At 40.4% G+C, this 16,223-nt stretch overlaps 1 protein-coding gene across 2 annotated transcripts in view; it reads left to right on the forward strand.

The window, feature by feature from the left end:
- The first annotated feature begins 898 nt into the window (after nt 1-898).
- LOC142183408 (gamma-aminobutyric acid receptor subunit pi-like) overlaps nt 899-16,223 on the forward strand; it is a 38,630-nt gene continuing 23,305 nt past the window's right edge. Inside the window, exons 1-3 of one of the 2 annotated variants that reach the window (XM_075258490.1) lie at nt 899-1,150; nt 9,052-9,138; nt 10,271-10,383. In XM_075258490.1, the coding sequence (XP_075114591.1) occupies nt 9,089-9,138; nt 10,271-10,383 (163 nt within the window). In that variant the 5' untranslated portion in view covers nt 899-1,150; nt 9,052-9,088. Of the gene's footprint in view, nt 1,151-9,016; nt 9,139-10,270; nt 10,384-16,223 lie in introns of those variants that run through there. The other variant, XM_075258489.1, reaches the window with a different exon arrangement.

Raw genomic sequence — 16,223 nt, forward strand, 5'->3', positions numbered from 1 at the left:
GCGCTTTTTAAGCAAATAATGCAATTCTATTCCTAGTAACGTCTAAAGCGTAATAATCAGCCTCTGTACATAAGACATAATATATTGGGCTATCCTAATGAAAAATATTGTCTAAGGATTTAGAATGTAAAATGAACCTAAGACCCCCTGGTTGGAGGTTGTAGCTGGCTCCGCCCTTCTACATTTTGGGTTGGTAATTATTGTATGTGTAGACTTTGTGCTTACTGCTATTGAAGTATAAGTTTTAGTAGAATCAGAGAATTATATACATTCATATACAGCACTTGCTTGCTGCTGTTCTGTTTCCTGCCATTATCACATAATTGTATATATGAAAAAAAACAAAAAAACTTTTCAAGTCTTCAGTAGGTGATACCTTTTTTAATGGCTAACTCATAATGATGACAGAATATGACGTTTCGAAGCTTCCTCTGAGCTCCTTCTTCAGATATATCAAAACAAACATTTTCCTTTTACATAATTGTATATGTACACATGTGTAGCACTGTTGCCTGCCATTATCACATAATTGTATATGTACACATGTGCAGCACTGTTGTTCCCTGTGTTGTACTTTATTTCCCACCCTTGTGACGTGGCATTAATATGTATACTGCATGCTATATTTTTGGAGTGGAGGCTATCTACTATCTCCTCATTCTGATCTTTCATTATTATCCAGTATTAATAAAGTTTTATTAATTATTCATTTTTGTGACTTTGGTGTATTTTATTGGGTGAAATTTGTAGGATTCTCCCTTAGAACATACCATAGCAGTCACTGATCTCTACCTATACACATCATGCAAATCAAGGCAAATGAAGGCAAAGCGTAGAGTAGAGATACTCGCTCCCGGGTCATCGCCCCATCATAACCATACAGAACCTCCCCCCTTCTTTCACACTTTACCTCCTCAGCTCCTATTGTACTGCAGTCTGTTCCCTCTGACATAAGCCTTCCCTCTTATCTTGTGCAGCTGCAAACCTCCAGAGCTTGGCTGCTGTACACATCTAACACACCACCAACATGCTGTGATCTGACCACTGACCCTCGCCGTGCACAAACGCTGGAGCAACTTTTTGGCACACCAAAATTCTACTTTGTCTGCATCTCCATATACAAGATACCATGTGCAAGAGCAGCTCGTAGGTAAGTATATGACTATAATTTATTATCTGCATGATCTCAATGAATGGTCTAATCCTTCAAGTGCAAACTTATGTGTCAGATCTGTAGACCATGTGTATACATTGCAAGAATGAGGTCAGGCTGGGATTCTGGGCAGAATCAGGACGGATCTGATTTTACAACAGACTTTTATTGCCTTTGATAAGTCTATACATGCTAATCTGTTTATAGACATGACAGATGGTTTGCGAAAAAGTAATGAACTCCAGAACAGAGAGTGCAAAGGGAGATAAATTTGTCTAATGTGACGTCTCATAAAAAAAGTCGTGAAATGCCAGTAATTTGTCGCAAACAATTTAAATGGTATAAAAATGTAACTGGAACTGACAGCGACTCAACGTGGGATTCTTGTGCACAATATAACCAATATCTAGTCACTTACTGGAGGACACTAAATACTTTGGATGACGGAATTACAGTATTAGGCTACGGTTCTTTCACCAGAGCTAGCAGAGCTGAGTTTGTCAAGTGTCGAATTTAGCACAAATCAAGTTATTCAATGACCTTTGCCACAAGTAAATAATGATTATATATATATATATATATATATATATATATATATATATATAATTTTTATTTTTTTTTTTTAAATATAATATAAAAAGGAAACTGTTCAGATATGACAAAGCTGAATTTGCCATTTACCTTATTTTATACATCACATGACTGAAAGTGCAATAAATTTACCCGCGTTATTGTGAATCGTGGTGGTAGCAAACTCAACTCTTCCGCATCGACACACTAAATCAAAGCTGAATTTATTTGTTAGGTACAATTTCTATATTCGTAGCCCTATGTCTGACCAATAACTGATGGTTAGTGCTTACTATTACTGGCTGAGACTTAGACAGGAAAGGATATGTTGATATTGGTCTGACTAGTGTGACGTTTCGGTGTGTCCGATGAGATTTCTGGCCAATTTCTATTCAATTTCTGGCTAAATTCTATACAGTTAGATCAAATCAACCAATCTAATAGGAATGTGTAAATGGTCTATTGAACAAGATTAAAATCTGTTGACAATATAGTTTACAATATAGACAGTCTGAAATGGACATGGGGCTTTAGACTGTCCCCCAGTGGTAGATGTGAGAAATAAAGATAGTCAGTCAGTATTGAATTTCAACAAGCCCAATCCTTTTCACCCGTGGGAGAGAAGTTTTCTGGCAATGGCTCCTTTTATTTTCTGTTACAATACATATGTATGATGGAGGTGAGGGGCATAGATTATAGAGACAGCTACTGTATACTATATATATGGTCATTGTGGGGTCAATTGTTGTTACCAATAACTAGCAAAATCCACTGCATATTATTCACCCCTGGTGTTTATCTTAGTTGTTGATATAGGTCATTGGGGCCCCTCCATTTATATTGGGGTAGGGGGAGGACTACAGGAGGCCTGTGGAGAATTTTTATTTCCCACATGTCTGAAATACCTTTTTCCAATAGATTTTTCTTCTATTTATAGATGTAGCAATGTTTAACTTGACATGGATAACTTGCTGCAGCGCAATATCTTGGCACAGAACACAACCAAAGCCAAGTTTATTGCAACAAGTTTACAATGTAGCATGTTAAGTTAGTTTACCATGTTTGTATGTACAGAGGCTAGAATGTTAAGTTTTCTTTTTTTAAGGGGTATACCAAATTTCACAAGTTGACTTGAGTCCTCATAGCACAGACTGAAGGAGTTCCACTTTTGGGGTGGTTAACACCATGCCACTTCTATCTGTCAGACACAGGACATGTGGACATACAGACAGATTATTTGTATGCTTTCCTTGAGCCTTGTAAAGTATCAACTACCAAACTATTGTTGTGAAGGTTGTCAGTCCTTTGGAGAAGGGACCCCTGTTTAGATTCTCACCACCAAGCTATTTCCCGGGGTCCTATAACCTACCTCTATGGTACGTAGATCTTGGATTTTCGAGTGTTATACTGCTTTTGTGGGGTTAGCCATGTCACCTTATGGCACTGACATCCCGGGATTGAACTAGACCAGTATGGAGTCTCCTTGTGCTTGTAAGGATTTCCTATTTTAGTTTTCAAAAACATACGTAGACTTAACTTTGCTTTTTAAGAAATTTATTTTAGGATTTGAGGAACATAGAAATGTGAGTTAATGTGAAAGAAACTCCATAAGTACATATATACATACATATTTGTATATTAAAGAAGTTGTCCCACTATTGACATCTCCACATGAGATCTAAGCCTTTGCAGTGAGGACTAGTCTTCTTCGAGCAGCTGTTCCATTCATAGTCAATGGTGGTAATCGAGACAGACATATAGTGATGAGATACTTAAGCAATGGCAAGTCCAGTTACAGCATGGCTTTTCCTTTTTGGGGGCACTTATATTGTGTAAACCCTTTCCAACACCCCTTGCAAAAGAGAAGGATAACATTTTACCATCTGGGGATTTTACCTTTCCATTTGTTATGGGATTATAGACATGGGAGACCTTAAAGGAGTTGTCCACTTTCATACAAATATTGATGGACAGATGTTATTTGTATAATGAAAAGTTGGACAGTTTTCCAATATACTTTCTGTATCAATTCTTTACGGTTTTCAAGATCTTTGCTTGTTTTTTATTCATTCTGTTAATTCCAGTGGATCAAAATCAGTCCATGGTCATGTGATGGACACACAGGTATACGGCATGTTAGTCATAGCACAGTAATCAGACATCTGCCTGGTAATGAACTGCGCACCTATGTGTCCATCACATGACCATGGACTGAGTTTATCCACTGACAGTAAGCAGAATGAATTGACAGCAAGCAGAGATCTAGAAAACCGTGAGAAATTGACATAGAAAGTATATTGGAAAATTGTACAACATTTCTTATATAAACAATAACCTTTATCTCCATACTTTTCTAATACTGTACAACCCCTTTAATCAGATTCACATACAGCTGTTCATAGCATAGGCAATATGGCTAGTTCCATCTATATATACTGTAGAACCTGTATATAATGAATACACTTGTATAGCTGCCTGCTAATTAAAAAAAAGGTTAATTCTTTCCAATTTCACAGTAAAAATCATCATTTTAATTTACTGCATGATGTACAAATTGTGTCATAAAATAACTCTTTATTAGAAAAGACTCCGCACAGAGCCGGGGTCTGCAGCTGCTTTCTACGACTGGCTGCCTGCCATCCAGATGTGCCCAGTATTGTCAGCACATTAATCCTCCATCCTAAATGCTCTTTCATAGATGGTAGTGGAAGCGGATAGTGCCAGGCGGTCACAGAGATTTATCTCTCAGCCTCTATTCAGAGCCTGTATAACGGATGCAAAAAACTGACGCAAACAGATGCCAATGGATGGCCATTGGTTTACATAGACATCAGTGGTTTCAACAAAAATTGCCTCCATCTTTCTTTTTTTTTAACATTGATAGTTTGAACTTCCTCTACGGTATTTGTAACCAATTTCTCAATTTTATACTCACATCATACATCCCTTGCCTGTAGACATGCTACATGTAACCAGTGTTTGTTACCCTAAGATCTGAGCTGCCATTATGGCTGTCACTCCTAAATTGACTTCTCAGCAATTGAAGAGCAGCTGTCATTTTGGCACCATGTGCGATCCATAACAATGTGAGAAAGTACAAGAAATGATAAATGGTGATAATCGATATGTCGGCATTTACTGTTACTCAAACGTTAGAAAGAAATGAGTCTGCTCTTCATCCCACCAGCATGATCTCTGCTGGATTCAGCAATCTGGTCACCCCATACAGGTGTCGGGAACAGTTTAGTGAATATACAAATTAAAAATGAGGTTATAATAGAGGTACAATATAGTATATAGATTTCAGAATGGGTGACAACCATCTTGCTGTAAGCTTTGTATTCTTTAATTGGTGCCATTCAACTGAATCTATGGCAGTTGGAATTTTTTCTCTATCCCCCACCGTTCCTGAGCAATATATTTTGTTAATTTCACCACCAAGAGTGCTAAATAGGTTAAATGGACAGTCCCATGACTTTCTGATCCAGTCTCGGACCTCCCACCTGACAATGTATAGAGCCTAAATAGCATATTAGGTGCTCGAACTATCAACAGCTATTGCTCAGGAATGGTGTGGGCATCAGTAGAGCAGTACTAGGTGAAGAATACCAGTAGTTGGACTTGGTGGAGGTGGTTAAAGGTCTACTTTAAGCCATTATTCCTTTTATATTGCTAAATTAATACCTATTGGATGGACGTGGACATCACATAATGATGTATCAAAGTGAATGATGGCCGATTCCACACCTATCATGTTTTACATGCGGAATTATTGGAAAGTAACCAGAAACGTCACAAAGGTTGTCTTCTGCTGAACTGCATTGCTTGTTTTGTGGGCTCCAGTCTATGTGGGGCCACAAAGAAAAAAATCTTTGTGAACCTATAACATTAGTATCATTGATAAATATACCGCCTAGTCCTATATATCCAGATAAAGCCTAAAAAGTGTCTGCCGTAGTGTCAAGTGGGCCGAGATACAATATCTCCAGAAGGGCTATCTTCTGCTAAACCTTTTTGGCTGCGTTTTGGGCTCCAGACTACCTTCTTTGAAACTTCAAGACTGTAACTAGTATTATCGATGGATATAAAGCCGGATCCAAAAAAAGTAACATGCGCAGTAATGCAAGTGACAAAAGTTGCAATAGGTTTGGAAAAGTGGTCTATTGCTGCCCCTCACTGGTAGTGCTGTGGGCTCCAGTACAGAATACTGTAGCACCTTGTACAATATCATTAGTATTATCGATAAATAAGCAGCAAGACTTTCCTCTTTTCAGACGGAAACAGGGCAAAAACCAATAGACCCCATTCTAGCCTATGAGTTTCTGCTTTTTAAGCAGCTAGGGTTTCCAGAAACCCGAACGCTAGTGTTGAACCTAGCCTGACCCAAGTATTTGCAGAAAGGTCTTCTGCTGAAAGTCATTGGTTGTGATGTGGGGTCCAGCCTAGAGATGCCTTATAGAGTAGTATCACAATGACTGTATCACTAGTATTATGGTAGATATGTTGTCCAATCCTATGTATCTGAATTAACCTAAAAAAATGTCAGCAGTATTGGCAAGTGATCATAAGTACAGTATCTTTAGGAAGGCTTTCTTCTGCCGAATCTCGTTGGTTATGGCATGGGCTCCAGTCTATGAAGGCCTCATGGAATAGCTCTTCATGGTATCACAAGGACTGTATCGGGGGGCGTTCACACTTGGGTCTATGGACTGGTAACGCAAGGACTCTGACTAGAATTACGGATGGCTACGCAGCCTGGTCCTATGTATCCACATGGATTGAGATGTTTAGGTCTATCTATCTCCAGTATATCGCTCAGCTTTCCTCCATGTCTCCTCTCTGGAGCTGTTTTTCCTCGGCCTCCGTGATCGGTCAGGTGTGAGATGAAGTAAATTTGAATAGTTTTGCTTATTTACATCCAAGTGATACTGTATGTTAGGATAATGCCAGCTCACCGAGCCGTACTGAAAGGCCCAGGGCACATTAAATGCTCTTATTTGGGAACGTGATTTAACAGTAATTACTTACAATGGAAGGCACATTGCCATTTCTAAACACAATATATGCAGAAGAGGTTATTATACTATGGAAATCTGACATCTTTTAGCGGTAGCTTTTTTTTATTATGTTTCATGTGGTGAATAATAAAAATGGAAAAATATGCAGAAAAATATAATAAACTGGTTTATCTGTTAACAGAAGTGTTCATTACTCTCCATTTGTCCCTGTAAATTATACAGTAGGTGTGCTATATGATCCTTTCCCAATATGAGATGTGCTTTTTATTACATTTTCGTGTTTTGTTTTGTTTTTTACCTGGGGCCAGACCATCATAAAGAGTTGTCCACAGCATGTCTATGTACACAAGCTTCCCATCATTCCCATATCCCGTTAGTCTTTCCCACATAATGCCCCCTTTTGTGCCACAGCCTCCGATACAGAATCTTTCCTAGACTATATGCTGCGAACAATTGCTATTTCACCAGGAATGGGTTCATTTTCTCCTTTCTGACAGTGGAAGGCTGTGTATCATAAATCTCACTCCTGGTCATCAGATGGCAGGGTTAATAAATTTACCATGAACAGACTACCTGCCATCAAAGGAAATCAGAAAATAGATCAAAGAAGCTTATTCAACTCTAGTGTGTTGAAATTAACCAGTTGACCCCCTTGGCTTCTGGGCTTGGTTGTCAGGACTATACTTACTCCAGTGGTTATACCATCCTTTTTATCCTGTGATTTGGGACACAGGACACCAAATAATGTATGCATAAGTTTTTGTCTGGCCGAGATGCTTTCTTGCACTCGGCACTATTCATTTAATGTAAGCATGCATCATATATTATGGCAATTCTGATTGGAAGGGACACTCTAAAGGCATTATTCACATTGTAAGTGCTGCTACTTTAAAACTATTGCTGGGAGGGCATTAAGAAGTCTTCACATATGCTATAGAGTCTTTTCTACTGTCTTTCTGAACAGGATTTTCCCGTTATCCCCAGAAGGGTACTTAAAGGGGTTGTCACATCACAAGGATCCTATCTATACTGCTTGTTAATGTGAATGTAAGACTTTTCCTAAATACACTGCTTCAGCAAAACTGCTTTGTTTGTCCACTATCTTACTTTATTCATTTCTTTGTTGACACATCCCTTGACTTATTTGGTGAAAAGTCAAGTGATGTATCTGCCTGATGCCAGGGGGGAGGGAGGAGGGCTAAGTGCACGGGAGCGAGCCTGGAGGGGGTGGGGGTAGTTTACACTTTGGGGGAAGGGGCCGCCAATACAGACCCGGCATCCGCTGTAATAGACAGGCGGATGCCGGGGAGGGTTAGACGCAGGCACAGGTGCCTGCGACATCCTAATGCTCCTGCCCTGCATGAAGCCAGCAGCGGCAGGAGCGATGCTGCTATTCCGGAGTGGGGGGGGGGAGGGCAGAGGAGCGGAATAGCAGCATCGCTCCTGCCGCTGCTGGCTTCATGCAGGGCAGGAGCATAGCGATGTCACAGGCACCTGTGAGGCTGGAAAACTGACTGGTCTCACCATCTATGAGCGCGCATGCAGGGCCAGCTGCATAGAAGCGACGTCATCTTGCCGCTGGCTTTGCATATGTAACCCCGCCCACCAATGACGCAACAAAGCAGGAAGAAAGAAGATTTTACAGCAGCGAAGACTGGTGAGTATGCGACGTGGGAATACCCCTTTAAGAATCGGAAGGTGAAACACAATAAGGTGAAGTCCCTAGTTCGGAGAACATAACTAAATTCTATGGAGGGACAAAAGTTACTAAGGGCTTGTTTTGTACAATGACTTGGTATCATCCATAAAGCTGCATGAGCCAGTCACCAGCCAGTATTTTTGTATACTCAGATATGATGTGCATGGAGTGTGGATTCCTACTAAGTAAATGTATCTCAGATTCTTAGGATTAATATAGAAGGGGCCAAATAGAGAAATGTTACAGATTTATCAGCTGCAAAATGAACACTTGTATCGTGCTAACAGACATTCATTTTGCAGAGAGTATGAATAGAAAGTGCCACGGAAATCGTGAAATGAACAAAATGCAACTCATATAATGGCCAGAAACCGTGTTCCCTACGTACACATACTGCCCTATGGATTTGTGGAGCGGGTGTTGAAAGTTAAGAACCCTTTAAAGAAACGTTTCAGACAAATCTGTTTTACATTCCCTATGAGACTGGAGGAGTACCCGACACAGGCTTTGGTGTTCTACGAATATCCGATTCATCTCATAGTGCATCGGTTTTATCTGAAATGTATGAAGCTTAATATCCACATGCTGATGGTTTCCTTTTACCATTGCAGAAACTACCGCTGCCTGTGCTGCGATTTCAATCTAAAAATGCATTGTCTTCAATTGGCAGTCCCAGCACTTCTATCCGTTTTATGCAGGTAAAGTTTTTGTCTTTTTATATTTTTGGACATTTTTTGGTATATATTTAACTTGTAAATGTTCATTTATTGTTTTTATATTGGGTTGCCTTAAAGGGTTCTTCCCACTTAAGCAAGTTATCCCAATCTCTATCCATAGGATTGGTGGGGGTCCGATCTTTCAGACCACCACTGATTAGGAGAAAGTTTTGCATGCTCTGCTCCATTTATTTCTATGTGAGTTAGGCCTGTGCGGTACTTCAGCTATCTCTAGTGCTATTATTAAAATTAATGGCGTGTGTGTGCTGCCCGTCCACTGCTCCATTCAGAACGGCATAAGTTCTCCTCATCAGTGGGGGTGAGACCCTGACCAGTCTGCAAGTTATCCCCTGTCCTATATCCTATGGTTTGGAGATAGGAAAACTCCTTAAACTTCACAACTGAAGAACTTGGGCCTTAGTGCCGCCTAGTGGCCCCTTTAGGCACCAGACTGCGACGTGACTGCTTCCTCTGCGCTCCTTATAGCTTTGCCACTGTTATGGCGCCAAGAAAATGAATGTGTTTTCTTTTGAAATAATAGTCGCAATCTGTAGAGAAATCTCATAAGGTTTCTCGTCAATATGAATATTAAAGTCATAATTTTAACTTTTCTGTAAAGTGATTTACAGTATCCCATAATCATAACTTTTGCTCATAATTATAGGACATAAAATTTCATATTTATGATTTTATAACCCAACATTATAAGTTTATTGTCAAATAGCTGTCTTTTTTTCCTGCAAGAACTTGACTTGTGATGTCCCAGAGATAAAAACACATAAATAATATGAAGCTAATATCGTGTAAGGGCTGATTCTGATGGTTGTAATGTACCCGTATTATATAGACTGGATTACAGCTGCAAATCTAGCTTTGACTGTGGGGCTAATGTGATAAACTAGGTGCATCATAGAGACTTATGAGGCGTATGTATCACAAATATAATGTGGTCCGTATAATAAACCCTTAAAGGGATATTCTTATCTCAATCAATATTAAGATGGGAATAGGCTACTGGATGCAATGAAAGATGGCAACTGTAGTCTGCAAAATGACTGCATCACTCCTGAGTATTAACATATATTCTTCCTTTATTTTCTATTATGTCTACCAGCATCAGTTATATTCCTATCGTTTATGCAGACGGAAAGGAGGGCGAGATACTTCCCCCAACAATACAAAAACTCATGAAAGGATATAACAAATATCTGCGCCCCTTCTTTGACAGTGAGTACTGTTATATTATGTGTAATAAAATATGGAAATGTGCTACACTGTATAAGATGTTATACTGATTCTTGAATGTTTTACGATGAGTACCATGTTGGCAAGCACAAGTGTTGGGCAAACCTTATGAGATTTGTCGCTTGAATATTCATGAGGTTCACCCGCAGTTTAATTTTGGGATTCACTTCTTTGGTCCAAACAGGAACTTTTATTATTAGGTCTCTTCAGTCTCTAGAGTGGAGGGGAGGTGCGTAAACCTAACTTACAGTCTTACCTTTTTTGGGCTCCGTCACAACGTTCTCTGGTACAAGTCTCCATTCTCTTCATATTCCATACAGCCTTCTGAATTATCTCAGTGGCCCCAGGGTACCCAATCACAGGGCTCAGTGGCCTTAGGGTACCCGATCACAGGACTCAGTGGTCATATGATGTCTTGATGCTTGTGACTATGCACAATCATGTCAGTATGCACAGAGACCAGAGTTTAATAGTGGTTTGTGGTGAACCATAAAAATTTGGAACAAACTCATTACAAAGTAGTTTGTAATGAGAAGCTCCTTGAAGCAGATAGACATCCGCACTATAGAGAGACAGTTTTCTATTACAATACAGATAGGTTATCAAGAATCACTATCGGACCCTCCAGATAGAAATGACTCATTTGCTTATATAGCTTGCATAATATCTCTGTCTCTCTCCTTCTCCATCTTCCAAAAGACTTAATTGTAAACTGACACTGCTTGTGTACGGAGTATGGACTTAGATATGAAAGAAACTGCTACTTTTCTTAAAGTATATTACTAAGTTTGTTCCCTTCACCTACATTATGGATTTATATAAAAAAAGAAATTTACTTACACTTTATGCCCTGCCCCTTTGTTAAAGAGGACCTTTCACCTCCTCAGGCAAATGCAGTTTTATACATGTTAGAAAGCTGACAGTGTGCTGAATTCAGCGCACTGTCTGCTTTCACGATCTGTGCCCCCGGTAAAGAGCTATCGGTGCCATTACCGTAGCTCTTCACGGTCACAAGGGCATTTCTGACAGTCAGTCAGGAACGCCCTTCCTCACAGTAGCGTCTATAGCGCTGTACTGTGAGAGCAGTGAGGAACACCCCCCTCCCCTCCTGATAGTACTCAACCATAGATGAGTACTGAGTGGAGGGGGGGTTCTCACCAGTTCCTCGCCACTTAGCGTCATCCCTGGGCGGGCTTTAAGCAACATCCCCTCTCACAGTACAGTGCTATAGACGCTGCTGTGACTGTCAGAAACGCCCTTCTGACGGTGAAGAGCTACGGTACCGGCACCAATAGCTCTTCACCGGGGGCACAGAACGGGAAAGCCGACAGTGCGCTGAATTCAGCGCACTGTTGGCTTTCTAGCGGTGTATTACACCGCATGTGCCCCAGGTGGTGAAAGGTAGTCTTTAAAGAGCCCCTCCCTCCCCTCCTGATACTAGTCTATGGACGAGCACTGTGAGCAGAAGGAGGGGGCGTTCCTCCCCGCTCACACTGTACAGTGCGATAGGCGCTGCTGTAAAGAAGGACGATCCTGACAGACTGTACCGGTACCGTAGCTCTTTACCCGGGGCACAGATCGTGAAAGCCGACAGTGCGCTGAATTCAGCGCACTGTCTGCTTTCCAGCAGTATATAAAACTGCCCGTGCCAAAACCCATGAAAGATCCTCTTTAACCACCTATCCATCTACCAGGTACAGCCTAATATGGCGCAGATCAGTGAATATATTGCTTCTTTACTTTTATGAATAATTTATAAGTTTACTGTTCCTTCAAGCGCCCTTATGATGTCTTCAGACAGTGCTGCTTTTAGCTTGGGTGATAAGATTTGGAGTCTTCCTTCGATTTGTGATCATAATTCACCAACTGTCAGGAATATACTGTAGATATCTGAGCTCCTACTTTCTCTACCCAGTACTTGCCATTCTCTTCTGTGCAGCACTGGAGGACATTGTGTGACTTCTGCATTTGTCACATGGCTGTTAAGGTTGCTATGTCTACCTGCTGAACTTTGGCTTGATCTGGATGTCTGAGTTAGATAGTCGATGAGAACTGTGCTTCAGTATCCAATGAAGGGCTGAGGCGGGGAATCTTAGCTTGATACTTTCCTTACTCAGATGCCTGTGATTACATTAGTATTCTAGGTTCTGTTTTTTCTTTACTTGCTCCCAATACCTTACCCTGTTTTCTGCTGATTCCCTGGTTTACTAGTTTTGACTTACTTTCCTTGCCATTTCCTCTTACTGATTTGGGGTTATCTGCCACCCCGGGACTTGACCATCGCCTGGACTCCTGATATTCTTTTGCTTTCATTTTTGGGTATTCTTGCTCTCTCCTGATTTTTGATGCTGGCTTGTGTATTACTTTTTCTAATCACCATATTGATTCCAGTTTGTTCTTTAGCCTGCAAGTTAATCTATTTTCGTATAACTTATTCTTAGGTAGCAACTTGAGTTGCAAACGGCCAAGTCCATCCTGTCTTGCGTTGGGCTCTGGTGAATATCTCAGGGTGACCTTAAACTCTGCAAATCAGAATGGTGTAGGATTATAGATAGTAAGTAAAAAAAAAAAACCACTATCTATTGCAGTATATTAGTATATTCCTTAAATAGCATTTCCATTACCTTTTGGGAATTGCTTAGGCAGCTTAGGTCCAAATATCTATCACTAGATGACCACCTTTTCAAGATAACATGATTTAGTGATATTGTAAGGCAAAGGGATATATTCTATATGGCTATGTGCAGCCACCCAGTGGTTTTGTAGTGCATTGCAGCCTGCTAAGTGTTTTACTATTATGTTATAGGGATAACGTCCATTCTTAGGGAGAGACCACCTTTTCAGGTGTGTGGAGACTTATACAACCATAGTTGCTCCGCTGCAAGGGAACGTGGGAGGAATATGCAAATCTGTCTCCCAAGATGTAAACTGGGAGACGGTGCCTCTGTAATGCCGCCCTCTATGGGAAGCACCCTGAACAGCATGCCCGACTTTCCCAGAAGTCTTTACTGCATAATGCGTGCTGTATAAGTCTCCACACACCTGAAAAGGTGATCTCTCCCTAAGGATGGACGTTAACCCCATAATCTGGTCTTTCAGCCTCTCACCTCTACCAAATCAATTCTCTCCAGGCTGCGCTGATGAAGTCCAACCAGACAGAAACGGTGCCGTCCGTAGCTGAGAAACTGATTTGGTTATAACCCTGCATTATGTAGTAAAGACTTCTGTGAAAGTCGGGCATGATGTTCAGGGTGCTTCCCATAGAGGGCGGCATAACAGAGGCACTGTCTCCCTGTTTACATCTTGGGAGACAGATTTGCATATTCCTATTATGTTATAGTATCATATTGAATCCCTTTCATGACAAATTCGACCTACTGTTAGGTAAGGGTGGACATGTGTGTCGTGAAGACCCTAAATCATTTAAGAAACCTCTGTTGTCGCTTTCTCCATTGTCACTATATAGAAATAACGCACAGAATCTTTGCTTCCTATTCTGTGTACCTATTTATAACAATGACGTTTACATTGACACCGTGCATTAGTATATCACAATAGAGAATATGATTCATATGACTTTCCTTCTGCAATTTGCAATGAAGTTTGGCAGCATTCACAAGAGATTTTTGGGGGAAGTCCTAGATATCCTAATGTTCTTAGATTTATTGAAGCTGTAGGCTATATATTCACTGAAACTAAAGAAGATCTGTCATCCCCTCATAGAGTCATTTAACCATTAACTTATGAGTTGTCCTGTTACACGAGCATGAAGGTAGAATTCTGGGTATCTTTTGTTATGTACCTGTTTATACTTCCTTGGACATCTCCTCTGGCTTTTTGAAAGGGCTTTTCTAAGTTATCAAATTGGTGGGAGTCCAACACCCAGCACCCCCGCTGATCAGCTGTTCTCACAGTCACTGGCAGCAGAAGTAACACAGAAAACAGATGGAAGAACAGCTCCATTCTTATTATAGTGGCCATGCTGAGTTACTGCAGGTCAGCTCTCATTCACTTCAGCTAAACTTTGGAACAATATTTGATCTGGCAGTATTTGTGACATTAATATATGTTCTAATATATTGCATTAATGGATTTTGGCTCCTTACTGTGAAATCCTGTGCTGAAATCCACTTCTGTTCTTTAATTCTTTGGCTAGTGCCTCTCACTGGAATATGGGGGTGTATGAGCCCTAATGGGGTCTCTTCAGACCCAAAAGTATAATAGGTGTAGGCCCAGAGGAGACGTAATAAAATAACAGCTATACTCTCATTCTTTTACCTCTCCAAAGCCTCCTTAAAGCATCAGACACTCCCTCTAGGTCCTCTTCAGGATGATGTCAGCATCCTGGGGTCACCATTTGCATCATGATATTGGCCTGTCCCATGTGATCACAGGTCTCAGTGGTGACCCCAGAATGCATGATGTCACCCAGGAGGCCTAAAGAGGTCAGAAGAAGACCCAGAGGGTGCCACAAAGAGATGAAGGAAGGGGAATATAACTGTTATTTTCCCACATCTCTCCTGGCCCTCCAAAATATATATTCACTTCATGTTTGTATCTAATCTTTGGGCCGGACCATCCAAACTTGACCCTAAAGGAATCTTTAGAGGTCTTCAAAAGTTTAGTTACTCTGTAACTTGCAGTCCTATGTAAAAATGCAAATACAAGACACATTTTGATTTTTCTGCGAATTATGCCAAATTCTTCTCTACTGCTTGGGAAAAACTGAACTTCTGCGTTTTGTATATTGTTTGAACTCTCGATATAAATTTGGATTCATAAAACGCCGCCGGCTCTTTACCTGGGTTTAGCAAATGGTTGTGCTGTTTACTGTATGTTTTCATGTTCTATTACTATTTGCAATGTTTGGGGGTAGTTTATTACTGAGTCACGGCTCCGCAGTCTGAATAAAGCAAATTTAACCTCAAACAAATTTGATTATTTTGAATAATCGGCTCCAGTGATAATAAAACATTCCAAGATATTGTCCCCTAGAGAGGTTTCCCGAGACCGCGCTAAACTACATCAGACAGTTTGGTATTTATTTTCTATATCTGTTTATTTACATTGCCCTCTGGTTATGTGTTCAGATTTCATCAGTCAAAGCAATATATATTCTAATGAATTATTAACATGTATTCAAATAAGCACACATCTACAGAACTAGGCAGGATGTAATCTTAGTGGGGGAATGTCATGGAAGGATCAAAGTTACCCATAAATGCCCAACTCTAGGACACTTACCTACTGGGTCAATGGAGGTCTCTAAACCCTACTTGAACACTTCATAGTACTACTCCGATGTGGCAACCGGGGGCCCAATGGTTCCATGCCACACTCATATGTCTAGTCCTGAGGTCAACTATATGCCTGCCCTGCAAAGTCATAGTTTCTTTTCCAAAAATTGCAGTACGTCGGAGTGAAATAAATGGCAGTCTATCTGGATATCTTGCTGACCTAGTTTTTTGGAATCGGTATCTTGGAATAGGACTTAGACCCAAGGATTTATCCTGATTCCATATTTGAAGGTGGGAAACAATTTCAGTGATTGTGCATCCATTTTATGAGGTTTTTTAAATCTTTTCCATAAATCAACAAGTTTATAGGGTGGACTTGTGTCTTTATCCAGCCTTATCTACTATGTTAAGCTGATCAAAATCATGGACAGATTAAAATTCCAAAAGACTCCCGTCTTGCAAACAATGTTTTACTCTGAAATGCTGTAGCATCTGAAATGGTTTACAAAGAAGCTCCTAACAATTCCCTGTAAGGGGAATTTCACCAGCAATTATTATATCCAAGTGCACATGGACCCATTAAAG

The sequence above is a fragment of the Leptodactylus fuscus genome, chromosome 10 (assembly GCF_031893055.1).
Source record: "Leptodactylus fuscus isolate aLepFus1 chromosome 10, aLepFus1.hap2, whole genome shotgun sequence".
NCBI lineage: Eukaryota > Metazoa > Chordata > Amphibia > Anura > Leptodactylidae > Leptodactylus > Leptodactylus fuscus.